General features: G+C 38.5%; 1 protein-coding gene across 1 annotated transcript in view; it reads right to left on the reverse strand.

Annotated features, from left to right (window-relative positions):
- The window catches only part of LOC129746554 (tyrosine-protein kinase-like otk), a 215,391-nt gene that overhangs the window by 158,352 nt on the left and 37,673 nt on the right, over positions 1-19,366 (reverse strand). The window contains exons 2-3 of the mRNA XM_055740249.1: positions 17,648-17,776; positions 11,229-11,393 (exon numbers count right to left, since the gene is read on the reverse strand). Coding sequence (XP_055596224.1) covers positions 11,229-11,393; positions 17,648-17,776 — 294 coding nt within the window. The remainder of the gene's footprint in view (positions 1-11,228; positions 11,394-17,647; positions 17,777-19,366) is intronic.

The following is a 19,366-nucleotide window of genomic DNA, read 5'->3' on the forward strand; positions in this document are numbered from 1 at the left end:
TTGATTTTTTGGGAAAAAAATAGAAGTAGATACGAGCTTTCAAAATGATAGAAAAAGTGAAGCCGGGTGACAGTTTTTCGTAGAACTAGCATCGGTTTGCCTTCTGATTCCACGGAAAAGTGTCACACGAAATATTTTTGGGTCTAATTTTCCGTTTCCTGTTGGAAATGTAGTTTTTTTGGCAGAAAACATTATAAAATGATAAACTTGAACCGTTCATTACGAAAAAAACTGTCGGTGAATTTTGTAGTTTGACAGAAAAATTGGAAATATTGCTGAAATTTCAATCGCGTTTTTCTCGGTTGCACTTTTTCCACATGGGACAATTTTGCTTGGAACGGCAGTTTATGTCGACAAAGTTTTATTAAACTCTGTGAGGGTCATGCCAACTTCGTGTCGATTTGGCGTGAAATCTGTTTATTGCAAAAAAAAATATATTTAAATATTATTTTAAAAATTTATGTTCAATAAAGAAAAATAGTTATTAATGAAAAACTAATATTCTCTGCTTCACTCGTGAAAATGATCAATTTTAGCTTGAAGCGAGTGAGATTCATCATGTTTGATTCTTCCTCTACTAAGGTTAGTAGACTGCGGTTTGTTAAATCATTAAAAATGCAACCATTGCTGCTGAAGTAAAATAACCGTAAGTTCCTCAATTTTCGACCGATTTTGATAAATAACCACATGATATGACATATAAGGTCCATAGAAAATCATAGTTTTAAAATGCTAAATACCATCGGGTCTGATACTGTTGATAAAAAATATTACTCAAAAAATGCATTTTATCATTTTTTTTCTATAACAAATTCACTAATATCAACAATAACGTTGATCATACGCAAAAATAAAGTTCAGATATCGATAGCAAATTTATTCAACTTTAATATGCAAAAAGAGATTTCAATTTAAAGTTTTGCAGTCCGAGATGTTTGAACCTAAATAAGTTCAAGTACTTTTTTTTATTTTTCCAAAATTTCACATTTGGAGCATAACTCAAAAACTGTTCTACTGACATTTTTTTAAATATCAATAAACGTGATCTTCAACTTACAACTTCAAACATGCTATAAACTAGGTAATTAATTGTAGTGGTTGGTAAGTTTTGTAGGATTCCTTTCCAAAACTCCCCTCCGGCTGCATGAAGAATTGCCCCTCATCAGACTATCATTATTCATCGGTGTGCTCGTGGCTTTTCAAGATGCCTTTGAAAGACAAGCTTCTTCGATATAATGCGACAAATACGTCATTTTCCAACAAGTCAACCGACGACATTCAACAGTAGGTACGTACGATGACAAATTTCCAATTTGGAATTATGCTAGGCAAACACGTGATTCGGCAGCTTTCGATGGCTGAAAAGGCGAGTCAAGTCCTTTGCCGGATCCTTCTTAGGGGGGAAAAAAGCTCTCCTTCATCTTGTTGTGTCAATTCAGCTTCAAATATGTTGATCGTCGTCAAATAAGTTTAAAAAAGGTTTTGTAAAGGGTCGTATAATTTTGAGTTTTCGAACAAGTTTATCATTTTACAATTGAATCATTATTGTTATTACTAAGTTGCACTTTGGATATTTTTTTTTTTTTCGAAAGTCGCGAATGCCATAAAGATGGTAAAACGACTATAATCGAAACAAAAAAAAAAATTTATTTTTTTATAAGACCCTCGGAAATCGAGCGCCCGGGTTTCGTTATCCTTCATGTTGCTATTTTTTGCCCCATTTAATGCATATTTATTTTCTCGAGAAGGAACATCCACAAAACCGCAGCTCCTCAGCTCTTCCCAGCCCGGCATATGCATATTGACTTACGAGAACTGACTGAAGAAAACGGCAAAAACGTTACGCGCATAACTAAATAGATTGAAATGTCGGCACTTTTGGGTTGTTGCTTGTTGCGAATAGATGGAAAAGACGTGAGAGGTCGACAACAGAAAAAAGCACGCTTCCTCCCCGAAAGAAGCTTTTCGCTGCGTTGTGGATGGCACATTGTGAAAATGTGAGCAAATTTTGTAATTTACCTTGCTAGAAGTTGTTGCTTTTGATTCTTTCACTGGAGTTAATGGAATAAATGAAGATATGACAGATGATAGGTTTTAAAGGAAAATAACCCAATTTTGACCAGTCAATTTAACTCAAACCCAATGTGTATCAACATATTTGTCCTCACCGTCGTTAGCTTTTGGGGTGAGAGATTCGAGAGTATGTAAACATGTTCTTGACTTGCACAGAAGCGCACATGATTGCCATACAAATTCGTCGCTGCCGCCAATCAATGTTTGAAAATGAAATTATAATTTAGTTCCTACGTTTAAGGACTACCTATTACTCGATAATCGACATTAAACAGAATTAGAGCTTCAAATTTATCACTCGGCAATGGGCTTGGGCTCCATAAACCGATTATGAGCAGAATATCAATAAGAGATTAATTTGCCTATTGATCTGTTTATAAGAAGCGCATGCGATTCTTTCAAGAAATATACTTAATAAAATTTAAAAATTCAAGAAAAAAATTCTAAATTTTCAAATGTTCATTTAAATAGTCATTTAACAAACGCAGAATCGAACCACTCGTTTTGATTGGTACCGTCGTTCTTATTTTACAAAAATGAATTGTAATTTATATTGTATTTTGCAATTGGCTTATCACTTCCCATCGTAGGTATTAATGAAAAATGTTTTTTAGGCATTCGCTGAGTCAGGATTTCCTGCTATTTCATAATTTTACCCACATACACAATGCACAATTTTCAGGCACAATACCAATGGTGAACACATCAAGCATTATGCTCGTCGGTTTTGTGTTTCATTTTTCCATTCCTTGCTCTTGCACTTCACTTTTCGATTGCCGCAGCCTCCATACTTACATACATATTTCGCGTTGCACATTCCAGGAATGCGGAGCTAATGTGTGCAGAATGCGGTTTCCAGTAAACAAAACCGGCAACTAAATGGCATCTTTCATTTTGCTAATAAATATAAAAAAATCCCATACTCATACCCACTCCTCGGAAACTTGGCACTGGCAATCTGTTTGTCAGACCCGCGCCGAAAGAGCCAAGAGTGCATTCATGATTTATTCTCCTGTATATGGTACCCTTTTGCGGTGTTCCGGCTCCAGATGGAAAAACGTCATTTGTTCTACCACGTCGTTGCACCGGGCAATGCATTTTATTACAACAAATAAAGCGATTTTTCCGTATGGCCTGGTTTTTCGAAATTTGAATTGAAAAGCGTTGTTTATGGGTAAAAAAACATTGTGGTCTGGAATAATGCATGCAAGCAAGGGAACAAAAGTTATTACCTATTTTCGCAGTTTTTAATCAGTAGTAAAATATTCCTACCTACTCGGGATGAATGGGTGGTAGAGAAAATTTGAAGCGTTTGCAAAAAAAAATAACTGGTATCTACTTTCTCCATTCAAAACGATATTTAACATTCAACATATAGGCTGTCCCATTATGTCTAAGCACGATTTAAAATGAACAGTATAAACAGAAATTTGGAGCGAATTTTTGATCGAAAACTGCTCATTAGCTTCAGCACAGACTGGTTTGCGATGATTTTGACTACTTTTTTTAGTCTTTTGCTAAATTTTCAATAGAATCTGCAGGCTTCACATATTTCCTCAAATACGATTTGATATGGGCCCAACAAATTTAATCGGTCTCGCTTGAGGACTATTTAGCGGATTCATCTAATTCGGTACGATCTGGACTTTGATGGATTGGTATCAAACCATCGTGTCCTTTGATTAGTAAACTGATGGAAAAACCGAAACAGTACTGGGTGATCATGCTAGCGGATCATGGGCAACAGGTTGACAAAGTTGCATTTTCAACGAATTTTTCTTGAAAATTTATGTATTTGTCTCGCCAACGCTTTGGTCATCCCGAACAGTGTAATACTGGTGACCCGGAAGCGTTTTGTAATCAAACTCGCATAAAGTTTTGTCGTCGATGATAACGTACACCGATTTTCCACACAGCAGTAGATCCTATAATTAACGAGCTTTTGGTTTGACAGAAGCAGCTTGTTTTTGACACCGCTTCGGCTACATCTGCTTCTTATATGTCTTCAGACCAAGTCTTACCTTGGCACGATGGACGGCACGAAGAAGGAACCTCACGTTTTTGGCCTCATCCCGAACTGCGCAGTCTTCTTACTGGCGTAAGCACGCATGATTTTCCGGTCCAAAGTTTTGTCCACCGGACCCGGTTTCCACCCAGATTTTTATTGTCCACGAAGCTGTTTTCCTCTCCACACTTGATTATGCAATTGTGGTAGAAATAATCGTTAAAATTTAGTTTAAGTGATTAAAAATAAATTTTGAAAAATTTGAATCAAAAACACTTGAAAATACATACGAACTCCCGAACTGCGCAGTCTTCTTACTGGCGTAAGCACGCATGATTTTCCGGTCCAAAGTTTTGTCCACCGGACCCGGTTTCCACCCAGATTTTTATTGTCCACGAAGCTGTTTTCCTCTCCACACTTGATTATGCAATTGTGGTAGAAATAATCGTTAAAATTTAGTTTAAGTGATTAAAAATAAATTTTGAAAAATTTGAATCAAAAACACTTGAAAATACATACACCCAAAGAAGTAAAAATTCAATACCGATTGGAGCTGACTGTATGTAAAATTACAAAGTTTAATACAAAAACTTAAACTTTTTGTGAGGATTTTTTTTTAAATATGCAATTTATGATTAGATTCACATTTCTCAATTAAACTATAAGACATTATAAACATTTCAGAATGTTATCTGAGCAATATACGGGTTAATGCCCGGGCATGTTCAGAAATTTTCGCTTTTCGATAATCATTACTGAAATTTGCGTAGGCTATTAAGTTCTCAACCCTTCTCTCCCCTTTTTATGAAAAAAAAATCTAAAATAAAAAAAACAATGGTTGTCTAAATTAGATTATTCGGCAATGCTGGGTTTCTCTATTGAGTTTCCATTCCCATTCCAATCTTGGATTTACAATTCGAATTATAACATTTCCAACAACCGAAATTTTTTATTTAATGAGCTCATCCAAGCCTACAGTATGGTTTTTCTGTGGCTTTGGAGATGTTTTAGGCGACGGTTAGTTGCCAGCAACATCAACAACGCATCAGAGCCAGATCGGGCTCATGCTGCTGAACGTTGCTCTCCGGCTTTTTGGAGCGCTCGAAGCATTGAAGCAGCGGGACGGAAGTCTATGAAGCTGCAATTCGAGAATATCGTTCTCATGCTTTCAAGCTGCGCTGTGGTTAACATGCGCGAGCTTGTCTTCGATATTTGGAAGTTGTTCCGGGTGCTGCGGAGGAGGTGGTTCAGGCGACAGTTAGTTGCCAGCAATTTCAACCACTTCTTGATTTTTGCGGCATTTAGGACGAGTGCTGCCGATCGAAGTCAGGCTAATTCTCGGAGCCACCGAGAGAGGGCTTTGTTAGCTACAAAAGGATGCTTTACTAGGGTTACCAGAACACAACACTCAAGATATGTAGTACGATCGCACGCTGAGGTTATCAGCCACCAGAGTCAACGCAAAATTCGCGATTATGGTGCCCTTCAGCGTAGGGTGCGAAACGAGAGCGACTTCAAAGGTAGCAATGACGACGATGACGATGATGATCAAGATTCCGTCAATCCCGAGCCGGCCCAGAGACGCAATCAGCGAACAGGAGAAGCTAATCAACGATACGTGGCTAACGTAGCCGCTGATGATGAGGTAGAGCTACTTCGAATCGTCAGCAAGCTCAAGGGCCAAAGGGACTGTTTTTCCGGAAGACCACCGCAGCCATGATAGAGAACGAGATTCGGGATGAACGAAGTGAGGTTATCACTGAACAGCCGTTCAACGATTTGATCGGTTGTTTGTTGTTTTCGAGGCCGAACATCAGTGCAGCCCCGGATGAGAGCGAGATTTGGGAAGCGGTTAGCTTAACCCAGGTTACAGGAAACCCATTCTGTTTCTGGTACGAATTGTCGATGGACGCAGCTAAACGATGGTGAGGTTATCACCGAACAGTCGTTCAAAGACTTGATCGGTTGTTTGCAGTATCTGGCGATATCATCGAGATCAGATATTTGTGCAGCGGTTAGCGCACTAAGTAAATACCAGACCAGCCCGGCGGATAGCCACTGGCGAGGCCTGCAGCGTATTCTGCGATACCATCGACGTATAACCGTTATGGCGTTGGTATTCCGCAGAAACGCGAAATCGGAACCACTCATTGGATATGCTGATGCAGATTTTGCCAACGACTCCGATGATCGAAGATCTGTATCAGGCTACGCTTACATGATCTTCGGAAATCTTATTTCGTGGTCGACGAAACGTCAGCAGACGGTCAGTCTGTCATCGACCGAAGCTGAGATAGGAGCCCTTTGCCATGCAGTCAAGGAAGGTTTGTGGTTGACAAACTTGCTAGGTGAACTGGGTGTGGTTAGCACTCCTTTCACGTTAATGGAGGACAACATCCCTTGCATCCAGTATCTGGAAGAGGCGCAGACTCATCAGCGGATGAAGCATCTGGATATGAAGTTTGCATTCATCAGAGAGATCGTAAAAAGCGGTCAGCTATCTTTGCGACACATCTCTATTGAGGATCGGCCAGCTGATGCGTTCACGATGGCGTTACCAAGGGCGAGGCACGCGAAGCTGTTCAGCATTCTCAATCTGCGAATTGAGGGGAGGTGTTGATACTTACGGTTTCGGCAGAGGAAATCTGCCACTCCGTCGGCGAAAACAAAACAGTTTGTTTTGGTTCCGCATGCTTTGAGTCAATTCGCAATTGAAACAATAGCGTCGATGATTGATGATGACAGCTGATGATGGAAAACACGGTACAAATGTTTACATCATCACACTGTGAAGCCAAACAACTCAACTTAGGTTTCTAGGTAGGAATACCAAAGCACTCATTGAGAAATTAGTACTTTCCAGGTTAGGGATTATCAGAAGTGGAAAGTGACAATTAGCTATTGCTAATTAATATAGTTGTATTCTAATGACCTAACAGACGAAACATGAATAAAGATAACTCTATTCCACCACTGACACCTGCGTTTTTCAACAGAAATAAACATCGTTATTTCAGAATATCATTTTCCAATTTTCCATTTTTCAAAGCATTTTTATCAACGAAAAAAAACTCCCAGTTCAATTGCTTATTTCATGTATATTTCTATGTTTTTGAACTTATCTTTTTCTAGTTTCAACTCATTGAAATTTGAAAGTCTTCTGTTGGATTTTCAGTTTGGAAACCTTAATCTAGCTGTACTAAATAAATAGCGCCCAGGAATGAAGAGATAGGCATGTGGTATCTTCAGCAACATTCTTCAATCTTACAAGGAGTACATTTTAGTATAAAATTTGTTTTCAAGGGGCCCACCATTAGCGCGATAAAAATGATAACCCTTTTTGTTATTTAATACAGGGCTTTGATGTCTTCGACAAAGTTGTTCATCTAGTCAAAATAGATATTTTTTACAATATGTCAAAGTTCTATTACATCACCCTCAGAAGTTATAGCGAAAGTAAAAAAAATAACTTGAAAAAAACAGTTTTTTAAATCTGGATTGTTGTAGATCGGATAAAATGGTTCGCTGTCTTCGAAACAAAGTTGAAAAATGCCAAGATCTACAATTTCTTCATACATGCTTCTATGATGGTTTTAGAAGTTTCCGAAGCTCTGTAGAAAGCATTTAGTGTATTTTTCTATTTTTTAGTGGTTCTTGAAGGCTCGTGCATCTAAAAATGCCCATTATCGCAACAACACCATTTGTGTGATTATTTTTGATGATAAATGGAACGTTTTCCATCTGAAATTAGCGACTTAGGGATCATCCCAGAGGATGAAAATCCCGTACAAAAAAAAAAAGAAAAATGAATTTGCGTGGAAATCGAACAAGTTTTGAATAATTGAAAATACTCCTTTTTGTATGAAAATAACCTATTTTGCCCAGTGAAGAAAGTTAAGAACATTTTATCCATGGATTAAATGGTGCAATATTTTTTTCGCATTTTGAATCATTAAATTAAATTTTATTTCAATTATAGGATTCTCGGCAACAAATTTTTTACCAAAACAAAGTCTTTTTAAAATTAAACAATGCCCAAGCAACCAAAAGTCCCATATCTACTTAAACTCGTGCCTTAAAATTCGAATTTCACTGAACAAAGGTTCCAAAGAGAATTGATACCGAATTTTCTCGAATGCGAGAATTAAATTTTTCAAATAGCCTTTCTGTGACACGTCAATCGCATCACTCAGTAAAAAAATCACAAATGGGGTCTCAAACAGCCTTCCATGGACTTGAAGTTCCAAGAAGTTCTTCAAATAGTGACATGTCAATCGCATTCATTCAGTATAAAAGTTACAAATTGGGTCTCAAGTAGCCTTATATGGATTTGAAGTTCCAAAAAGTTCCTTAAATAGCCTTTTTTGAGACATGTCCGCCATTTCATGAATATGAAGTGTGAACGAACATCACAAAAGGGCATATACTCAATAAATCATTTTTTGTAGCTTGTTAATTGTTGAAATGTATCTATAATTTATATTGAAATTTTAACTCAGAACAACTTAAAGCTATTAACTCGCAAAGGATTGTTTTTGAAAAGAGTAAACTTTTTCAGTTTAAAAAATTTCGTCCAACTGTATTTTCTTACCACAAATTTATCACACATTGAAAGTCAGTTAAAGTAATTCATGAATTTAATTTCTAGATAAACTCAATTTGAATAATTTTAGGGTTAAAAGTTATAAACATGGAATTCCAATTTTTTTTAAACTGATATTGTTTTAACGGATGTTTGATTTATATGCCGTTTCGTAATGTTTCTGAGTAATAATTAACATGCGTCTTCGCTGCTGGCCGCTGGCTGCTCTTGCAGGTATTCAAGGAAAGCTTATTACCACTTCGCGTTTTAGCTGCTGGTAAGGCAACATCTAGGCCTGGCCTCGTGGTAGCATGCTTGGCTATCATCTCGAAGGGTTGGCGGTTTAAACGTGGTATCAGGACTAATTTTTTCACTAGGTCGTTTGATTGCTTGAGTAAGCAAAACAAATATGTAGCGAAACTGGCATGCGGACCGGCATGTGTCAAACAAAGTCAAAGATAAAGCAATTAAGTCATATGAATTGAGGTGATGGGAGGAATAAAGATGGATGCCGAGAAACCGGCAGCACCGCATGGGCGGCTGGTGGTGACCGGAGTAAGAAAGGAGAGGCAAGATTTTCTTTTTGTTTTTTGCTGATTAAACGATTACTTGTGAGCTGAACAGAAAGCCGTTCAAATATGTTATGAAACTTCAAAGTTTCAATAAGAACTTAAATTTTGGGCTGAATAAAACGAACTTCAGCACATTGAATATGCTGATTAAGCTGTGTTTGACCTTTTTACCGAGACTTTTGGTAGCTTTTGTGCTGCCCAAGACACAAAACGTCTATCTCTTGATTACTGGGCGCTATTACTACTATTACTACTATTATTATTATTATTTAGTACAGCTAAATTGATGTTCTGCACCACTAGGTCAGGCGAATAGAAATTCGCAGAAGCATTTTTGCAGCATTTTTTTACTTTTCGGTAAAAAACTGAGCACTTTTTGAAAAGAATTATAACCGTTTATGATTAAAACTCGAATTTCGAATACACACGCACAGCGCTTGGTCGATTCATTCGAGTTTCCACCCTCCTTCATCTTGTGGTGGTATATGGACCTAAAACGAGAATTGATTTTATGGGGTTTCTTCAGACATATGCACTTGTGCTGAGAGGACAATTCCAGCGGTCACAAAGCTTGTTAATGCCAATATAGCGAAGCATCTTGAGCCAAATATTCAACACCCCATAGGTGTCATGATTGGAGTAGAATTTGGTCTGTGGGTGTATGTATACGGCTATATATGCAGAAGTTCAAAAAGTTATATTTCAATCAAAATGCGTACATTCATACATATTTTTCAATAATTGTCGGAATCCCGAAAACTCCCTGGAAATAAATCGTTAGATTTTTAGATGCCACACACCGGACCTGGTATGTTGCCAGCGTCAGGGCCAGAATTCCTAATGCTCTCTACAAGCAATGATTGATTACCCAATGTTCTCAACCTCTGAGCTTCGAAATCAAAGGATTATCCCCTGAAAAACACTGTCCGCGTCTCATGTGAAAGATTGCGCATCAATCTCGAATTTCGTTCCATCCTCGACGACGTACCTACATAAAACGCAAGTCCCGATCAAGAGAAGATGAGGCTTACCACCATCCCGAGTAAACACACGCCAGAACAACCAGCAGGACTCACATTAGCATCACGTTCATCTCGACTTTTTCGATGATTTCCCATCAACTCTAACATGGTTTATCCTAACTAGCCCATCGACTGATTGGCTGCTGACTGACTGCCTGACTGATAGACTGAAACGGGTACAGTCAACGACTACGTCATGTTATTATTAAGGATATAACCTGATACCCTGTTCGCTGTTGTTGGTTTTTTTTTCTCATTCGCTTTTTTGTTGTTATTTCATCCTTCAAACTAGCTTCAGTGCCCTTTTTGGCGGCTGCTCTGCTCTTGCAATGTATTACATTACCTTCTCGACGAAGTTGCTTAACAAAAACGAGGGTCCTCGAATTCGCGTGTGTTAGCTCCTGCGAAAGGCTTGTTGTTTTAAGAGCAGCCCGAGTGCAGTGCCTTTTTTGCTTGTCTTACTTCGTTCAATTAGCTTGAAAGAGGGTGGTAGTGAGTCGAATTTTTCCCCTACTACATCTTTTGGGCTATGGAAACACGAAAATTTCCGAGCATATGTAAATGGTATTTGGTTCAATATCCTAGTGGGATTGGATAGCAACAAAGACTGGTTTTGCGTATAATAGGGGAGTGAGTTTCGCGTTTCGCAACGAGTGGTCAAGTAATCCCTATAGATAACAATGGGAAAGCTTTTTTGAACTCAAAACGCTTCCATAGATAAAGGCTAATTTACGATCTTAATGTGACTAATTTCCAGTTTAACCGCCCTCAATCGAGAGGACCATCTTCGTGGCCTCAAAGTCTCAAAGACAAATTGACACATAAAAATACTTCCAAGAAGATAAAATAGAATAAGCTCCTCAAAAGCCACATTTTATTGCCAAAATTGGAAGCATATATGCAAAGTGCCCCTTGTGGTCCCCATTTTTCCCCCTAAAGACTATGAAGAATACAGTCATAAAATCTGTACTTACGGATGATGTCCAGTTTGGCGGGTGGCGTGGCGACTCGGGCCCCCGAAGACCGAGCCGTGGCTAGGCAAACGTAATCCCCGGCATCGGTCCAGTGCGAAACGCCGTTGATATGCAGATTGGACCCATTCAGATAGACCCGTCGATGATCCAGCCGGACCGGATTGCCTGCAGGAGAGAAGAAAAAAAGCACAAAACAAGGGTTAAACAAGCGAAAAATCAGCAACAATAATACTACGGATCAGAACACAATGAAAGTGGAACACATCAACTGGATAGGACAGGCCAGGACGATACACGTAGGAATAATACCGATCGACCGACACGGACCGTAATAACGATAACACAGAGCACAAATGGATTTGGATGGGATAGTAAAAATTAATGATTCGGATTAAACAGGCGGGACGACGATGACGTTTGCTGTTTTGGGGAAATTGAAATATTGAAGATACGCCGATGACGCGGAACCGGCAGCCATGTATTTGGTATCAAATAGATTTACGAATATGTTCATTCGGGTTTATATGTTTTAAAAAATTTATAATATCAGATTCTTAAAACTTAAAATGTACGATAAGTGCTAATTAATATCCAACCATTTAACTGAAAAATGATCACTTGGATACCAGTTTAACAACAATTTGACGGTCGCCATGTAAGAAACAAAAGTCACCTCTTCGAACACAACATGCAAAACAACTCTGCGAATAGCATTTTAAATACAAAAATGGCAATTCCAGGAACTTTCCATTTCGAAAAGAAAGAATATCAATTGATAACATTGAAATTTAAAGAAAATTGAGTAGTATAAGAAAGAAGGTTTCTTGATAAAATAACCAATGCCAACAAAACGGCATAAAAACTCGGTCCGGATTTGTATTAACTTATTTAATATTAGATTATTATGCTATTTATTTTTAGATAAAGTAAGGTACGCAAGTAGTAAGGGGTAAGTGTGGACGATGGCTATTAAAACGATACTGTGTACTATTTTATCAAACTTTTAATGTAGGATGTTCAATTTACTTGTAATCAATCCAATAACTGTGAAAAAGATACGATTCCGACAATAACGGATGTCTACAGCAGCTTTTTGGGAATTTTCTAATTTCAACTATGATGTCGAGTTGATGTGCATCTTTTTCAAATTGCCAATTTCTCGTAGACTAGCTGGCTCTTGACTAAAAACTCTACATTGAAACAACCAGTTAGAAAAAAGAGTTTATTTACAAAAATTTAAAATTTTGTCTTCAAACCCTACCTGGGGTAAGTGTGGACGGCTTTATACAGACTTGATGTTTACACATTATTTCAATTTTCTGTCCTTCATCCAATACTATTTAGCTATATTAAGAATTCGGATCTTGAAAAGTTGGGAAAAGTACTCGTTTGTTCTGGAAAAAGTATATATTTTCGATAAAATCGAATCCCGTGTATTGCAGCATAAATTACACACAATAATCATTGAAAGATACCCTACTAATAGTACCAAGAAATTTTTTCAAAATTTTGGACTGTTCGAGCAATACATTAACGTTTTCAGTCAAGAAAACACAAATTTGAAATACGATTTCTATAGAATTTTGGACGATTCATGACAACAATATCGTTTTCTCCACCAATCAGACAAAAAATGTCCATAAAAAGCAATGAAGAAAAGAAAAAATGGAATAAATGGTCCATTTGTGTATTGAAATCCGAATCTCGCGAGATTGTTTTGACTTTTTTGTTGAAATAGATTTACTGGTTGTTATACAGAAAATATGATTTTCCTATGGAAACATTCGTCCAAAATTCTATAGAAATCGCATTTCTAGGTTCATGCTTGAAATATTGCACCTCTCGTAACTTTTGATCTCATCAATAGAAATTTTCGAAAACTTCAGACATGTCAGCTTTATATTTCAACAATCACTGTGCAAAATTTCAATAAAAAAAATGTAGCGTAGTTTCAGAGATATTGCAGTTTGAATGAGAAAAGTCCAAAAAGTCCGATTTTCATAGAATTACTGTTTCTCAGGCCACACAAACTCCAGAAAGTTAAAATTTTGTGATATAACAGTGTAATAGTTGTTCTATCTAGCGCAAAAAAATTGATTAAAAAATATCATCAGAGCAAAAAGTTATGGAAGTTCAAAGTCGAAGTGACAGTGCGCGTGCTTTCAATTTCTATACAATTATGAACGGTACTGTACCTTATAACTTTATGGAATTGAAAAATAATCTGTGTTATGCTGTCTGTAAAGCGAATATTAACCCTCATCCATCCCTGAAATTTTTATCCGTTACAGTCCACGGATTGTCAATTGGACACTCCTGACTAATACCGCTATATCTCTCTTGTTTTCCAACCGATCTTTTCATAATTTATAGTTTTGGAAACTTCGTAATGTAACTCGTATATGTTTTTCAGTCTTTATTCGCCTACAACACTTCAGTTTTTCGTTATTCAAACTCTAAGAATCCGAAAAACCATGCTTCGGGAAAAACTGTAGATCAGCTACGGAATGCTGAAAAAAATTAGTGTCCAATAAAGCTGAAGTTAGAAGCTATACGTTGCACATAAGTACCTATATTGTTTTGAAATTTTTCGAGATCAGACAAAAACGCGAGCGTCCGCGTGCATTTTCTGAATTAACATTTAGTATTATATTTATCATATTTTTGTAAAGTATCGCAAGCGCTAATGTAATTACACCACAAGAATCGGTATAAAATTAGTTGTAGGGGGAAGTGTTCCTAAATGCGCATATTGAGTAATATGCGCATACAGCCGATTGACGATATGACTGGAGATTCAACGTATCTTATCAGTGCAGTTTGAGGGTAATACGCTCTTGACACATGGCATGGACAAATTTCATTGTTATATGAAGCCAAAAAATTTAAAAATTCAAACAAGATTTTTGTCAGTTTTGTTAAAATATATTGAACTTTAATTATCATGCATACAGATTCCGTGAACAAAAACGTAAATGGTTTTTTTTCCTCATTCATCTGGAAATCAGAAATTCAACAAATTGAAGCTTTTGACAAAGTTGTAAATTATAAGATATTGGAATAAGAGACAGGTTCTGAATGCCCATATCAAGGCAGGTTACATGCCTATACCAAGAAACGTAGATTAGTCTTATAATTTTTTTACTTTTTATGTTTTAAACATGAAATCTACGCTCAAATCACGATCTTATAGCGTAAAAAGAACTTCATACTGATCCGAAAAAATACGATTCGAACATCCGTTTCTATCATTTTCTATTAAATAATATCAAAATATCGCAAGTGTAGATGAAATATAGCTAAAAACATAAATATGCGCAATTTAGCCCGCCTGGCTGGTAAATGGTGGATAATGTGCAACACGAGACCCCATAGTGGTCATATCACCTCTTATTCCCAACTCCTATCTCTACCTCCCCGTGGTACCCGGCTGGGATGCGAGTAACCTAAGCGGAGATCGGGTACCCAACCCCGGTGGATGCTTTGGTCGCATGCAGACTGAGAAGGTGGCCGCATACGTCTGTTCCCCAGGTCAGGGGCGGCGTGCAACAACAACCGAGCGTCTGTTCTCCAGTTCAGGGGCGGCTCAAACAGTGTCTGTCTCGCAGCGAGCGGCTGAATTTATGAAATGCGGCTCCCGCCAGCTAAGTCCAAGATGGCAGCCCCATCGCGGGATAGGGACTTAAGGCAAACAACCTACTGCTCCCGATTGAAAGAATTGTTACGGAATCCGAAAGAAATGACCGACCTGGAACTTTGCCGACGACTTTTAGCATGAAAACACGGACACGAATTGGAACTTGGAATGTTTTGACCCTTGCTCTACAAGGCAAGCTGGCTCAACTTGCTAGAGAAGCTAGCCGCCTCAAGCTTGAAATTCTGGGACTGAGCGAAGTCCGTTGGCCTAATACTGGAGAACACAAGACTCAATCCGGGCAAGTCCTGCTTTACTCTGGCATACGAAGAGAACGTGCTACTCGGGAACGAGGAGTTGGTTTCCTGTTAAGCCCGCAGGCCCATGCGGCCCTCATAAGATGGGAACCGATAAACGAAAGAATAATCGTAGCCAGATTCAGAACACGGATTAGAAACCTTACAATGGTCCAGTGTTATGCGCCAACTGACGTTGCCGATTTGCAGGAGAAAGAGCAGTTTTACAGTCAACAGAGAAAATTCCGAAGGGTGACATTCAAATCCATTTGGGCGACTTCAACGCAAAGATTGGCTCCGAAAATCAGGACCTTGAGCGCATCATGAGGCGCCATGGCCTAGGACAGATGAGCGAAAACGGAGAGCTGTTTGTAGAATTTTGTGGCAACAACAACATGGCGATTGGAGGATCGCTCTTCCCCCATCGACCAGCACATAAGGTCACTTGGGTATCCCGAGATGGCCGAACAGAAAATCAAATTGACCACATCTGCATCAGCCGAAAATGGAGAAGGAGCCTTCTTGATGTCCGCAACAAGCGAAGCGCAGACATTGCATCTGACCATCACCTCGTCCTTGGCGAGATACGACTGAGAGTTGCACGTGTCCAACGGCGCGAGGAGAAAGTCGGGTGTCGATACGACGTCTGCCGGTTGGAGAATCCAGAGGTGAAAAGGGCATACGTTGAACAGCTAGAATCCCGAGCCTCGGAGCTGCCGACAGACGGAACAGTCGGAGAACAGTGGTGTGGAATCAAGAATGCCTTTATCACGACGAGCCATGGTACTCTGGTGAAGTTTGTGGAAGAAGAAGTCAATGTATGTCGGATGAAACTTGGAGGATGGTCGATGATCGGAGAAAGGCGAAAGCCGGAATTGAGCAGGCATGTACCGGGTCAGCCGCCCGCTTACGTTATGCGGAGCTGGAAAAGGCAGTTAAACGAGCTTGTAGACGAGACAAGAGAGCCTGGACAAACTCCCTAGCCGAAGAGGGGAAAAAAACCGCGATCATGTGTGGACCACATCACAACGCTACGAATCATACTGGAACAAATCAACGACTTCCAGGACTCTCTTCTGCTGGTGTTCGTTGATTTCGAAAAAGCATTCGACCGACTTAACCATGAAAACATCTGGGCGGCTCTAAGGCGAAGAGGAGTACCAGAGAAACTAGTCCATCTCATCGAAGCTCAATACGAGGCATTTTCGTGCAAGGTCTTGCACGACGGGGCCTTGTCCGAATCAATCCCGGCAACTGCTGGAGTGAGACAAGGATGTATCTTATCACCGCTACTTTTTCTAATCGTAATGAATGAGATTCTGACTGGATCTATCGAATGTGCACCAAACCGAAAATTGCCGTGGAATCCTTCAACAATGGAGCAGCTGAACGACCTTGACTTGGCTGACGATATTGTTTTACTCGCCCAAACTCGATTGGATATGCAGAGCAAACTCGACGACCTCACCGAAAGTTCCAAGGCAGCAGGCCTCAAAGTCAATGTCGGAAAGACCAAGTCGATGGAGATCAACACAGAAAATCCCATTCAGTTTCATGGTAGCTGGGCAATAAGTTGAGAAAGTGGAGTGCTTCCAGTATCTTGGTAGCCAGATAACGCCTGATGGTGGTACCAGGAAAGACATCGAAACCCGGATCAGAAAGGCCCGATTTGCGTTTGCAAGTTTCCGAAACATCTGACGTTCACGCCAGATCTCTCTACGAACGAAAATCCGAAACGAAAACGAAGATTTTTAAGAGTTCAGTGCAATTTAAACTGTATCTTTTTTCCGAATTTGATTCAAATTTAAAAAATTACTTGAAAACACAAATCTAAGAACAAAAATTCTTCACGCTATCTGTGCTTTTCAAATATGTAGCATTAGATTTTTTTTTTGTTTCGATTAGATATAGTCGTTATATCATCTTTATGGCATTCGCGACTTTATATCAACGTTGCAGTTGGCGGACTGTTATTGAAAAACAAATCCGGCACAACTGTGTTCGATATTTACTCTTGGGCTCGGACTCGCGGACATCGGCTCAGGAGACAAAAGACTTGCCAACTGAGCTATATCACAAGCCCTTTTGTAGCATTAGGAATAAAATTTGTAGGTATAAAAATAAAAATTTACTTTCATTTTTCTAAAATTTGTTAAAAAACATTTAAGAAAGATAAACCGGATTTCCTAGGAAGAACATCCTGTAGGAATCGTCATTCACAATCAAATTTAAAATCAAGATTATAAACGGAAAAAAAATCTTAATCAAAAGACATATGCTGCGTTATAAATACAAAAATTCAAAAACGTGAAACATAATGATATCGCCTGAGTGTTCTCGAGCGAGTGACGTTCCGCTGAAATAGCTTTAATCTTCTAGGAGTGCACATCTGATCTTTGGCTCTGCAATAACAACAAAAAATGCTAGAAACAGGGGTGGAGAAAAAAGGTCACAAAAAATAAAACCGACAGACAACAACAGCAACTCACCATTCAACGTCCAGGAAAAGTCGATTTCATCGTCGAAGAAAGCCCGACACTGGAACACCGCCGATCCACCCTCGTACACCTGGGTGTATTTCGGCAAAACCGTAAACTGAAACTCGCACCGAACGAAGGCTGTGGGGAAGAAAGAAAGTAGAAGAACAAAAATTCAAATTAGTCACCAGACGAAAATTACCCCGGACCCGGGATAACGAAGAAAAGTTCAACAACACAAAGCTTCACAGCTTTTCTAGCGTTTGGGGCCAGAAAAAAACCCACCCTCGCATCTCCTACTGAGCAAAATATTTCATTCCAACCGAAGTCAGTTGAACGAGATTTTTCACCAAGCATGCAGTGGGGATGCTTAGTGCAGCTTTTGTGCTATGTTTAAATGAATTTCACTTAAACTGGAAAGAACAAGATGCTCCCGGCATCCGAGGTTTCCTTTTTTTGCCTCCCATTTTGAACGAGGTCGGTGTGCAAAAGTCAAATCGTAATCTAACCGGAAGGTTAATGAAAGTTTCCTGAAAAAAAACTGTCTCCCTCAAGCTGTAGAATTTTATTCATGCACAAAAAAATGTCATCATCATCAACAGAGACTCGGTGAATGTTATCGGAAGTGACATAATCGAGAGATGGGAGCGGGGAAAAGTGTTTACTTACTGAATGTGTTCACCTGATGATAACATCTTGATTTAGGCGCGTCTCTTTTTTCGAGAGACGCGGATGCTTATCGATCTGAAAATATTGCCGCATTTTTAAGGTCGCTTCAAAGGAATCGACAAATTATAAAAATAAACAAAAAACTATTTTTTAAGTAAAAAATGACTTATCTACTCATGAGCACTGGATTGAATGCATGACCGAATTGAAAATTTAAACCTTTCATGCTTTCGCTGCTTCTTAACTTCTTTCTACACCACGCACAAACGAGTCGAAAAAAAATGTTAAAAATGAGAGAAAACAAACGGAAATAATACCTTATGGCTTTAGAAGAAATACAAAAGTTGAGAAAATCACGAAAACATTTTTTTTCGTTGCACGGGTAATCGAGTCTAAAAACACTGAAACTTTAACTCAAATTCGCTCATTTTCCCTCACAATTGGCCACAATTTTCCACAATCCGCGATGCCAGGTAAATGTTTGACATTTTGTAGTTAGGAAAAAGGTAAACAAAAAGGTGTAAATTTTCGATGAATTTAAAACTTATTTTACTACGGCTTTTTACTTCAGAGATCTCTTAAAAAGTAAGTAGAATCAAGTTTTACGTCTTCTTCTAGTGTTTTAAATATTTTTTTTAAAAATATTGATGGCTACTAAGCGATAAATTGAGTTAAAAAAACTGGTGTTTTTCTTGCGATTGAAAACGCACCTAAGTATTTTAAAAGTTTTTGAATGAAAAAGTGATATTTTAACGAAAACATTCATTCAAAAAAATTGTTGAAGATATTTGTAAGCCAAATTTACGAAAGTTCGGTTTTGGAAGGCATTCTAACAAGGAAAAAACCTGGTTGAAAAAACTGGGATTTTATCCTGTTTTCTGTTAACCAAAGTAACAAATTTGATGGTTTTTTCTGGAATCAACGGAGTATTTGAGTTGTTTTTTGTACTGTAAGAAGATTTAAAATGATTTAGATTTTTTTATAGATTTATTTAAGAGTTGTATTTCATTTATGAAAAATGCACTTCTGAAATGTTTGCTCTAATGTGAAAGCTGTTGCACA

Source organism: Uranotaenia lowii, chromosome 2 (assembly GCF_029784155.1).
Source record: "Uranotaenia lowii strain MFRU-FL chromosome 2, ASM2978415v1, whole genome shotgun sequence".
NCBI lineage: Eukaryota > Metazoa > Arthropoda > Insecta > Diptera > Culicidae > Uranotaenia > Uranotaenia lowii.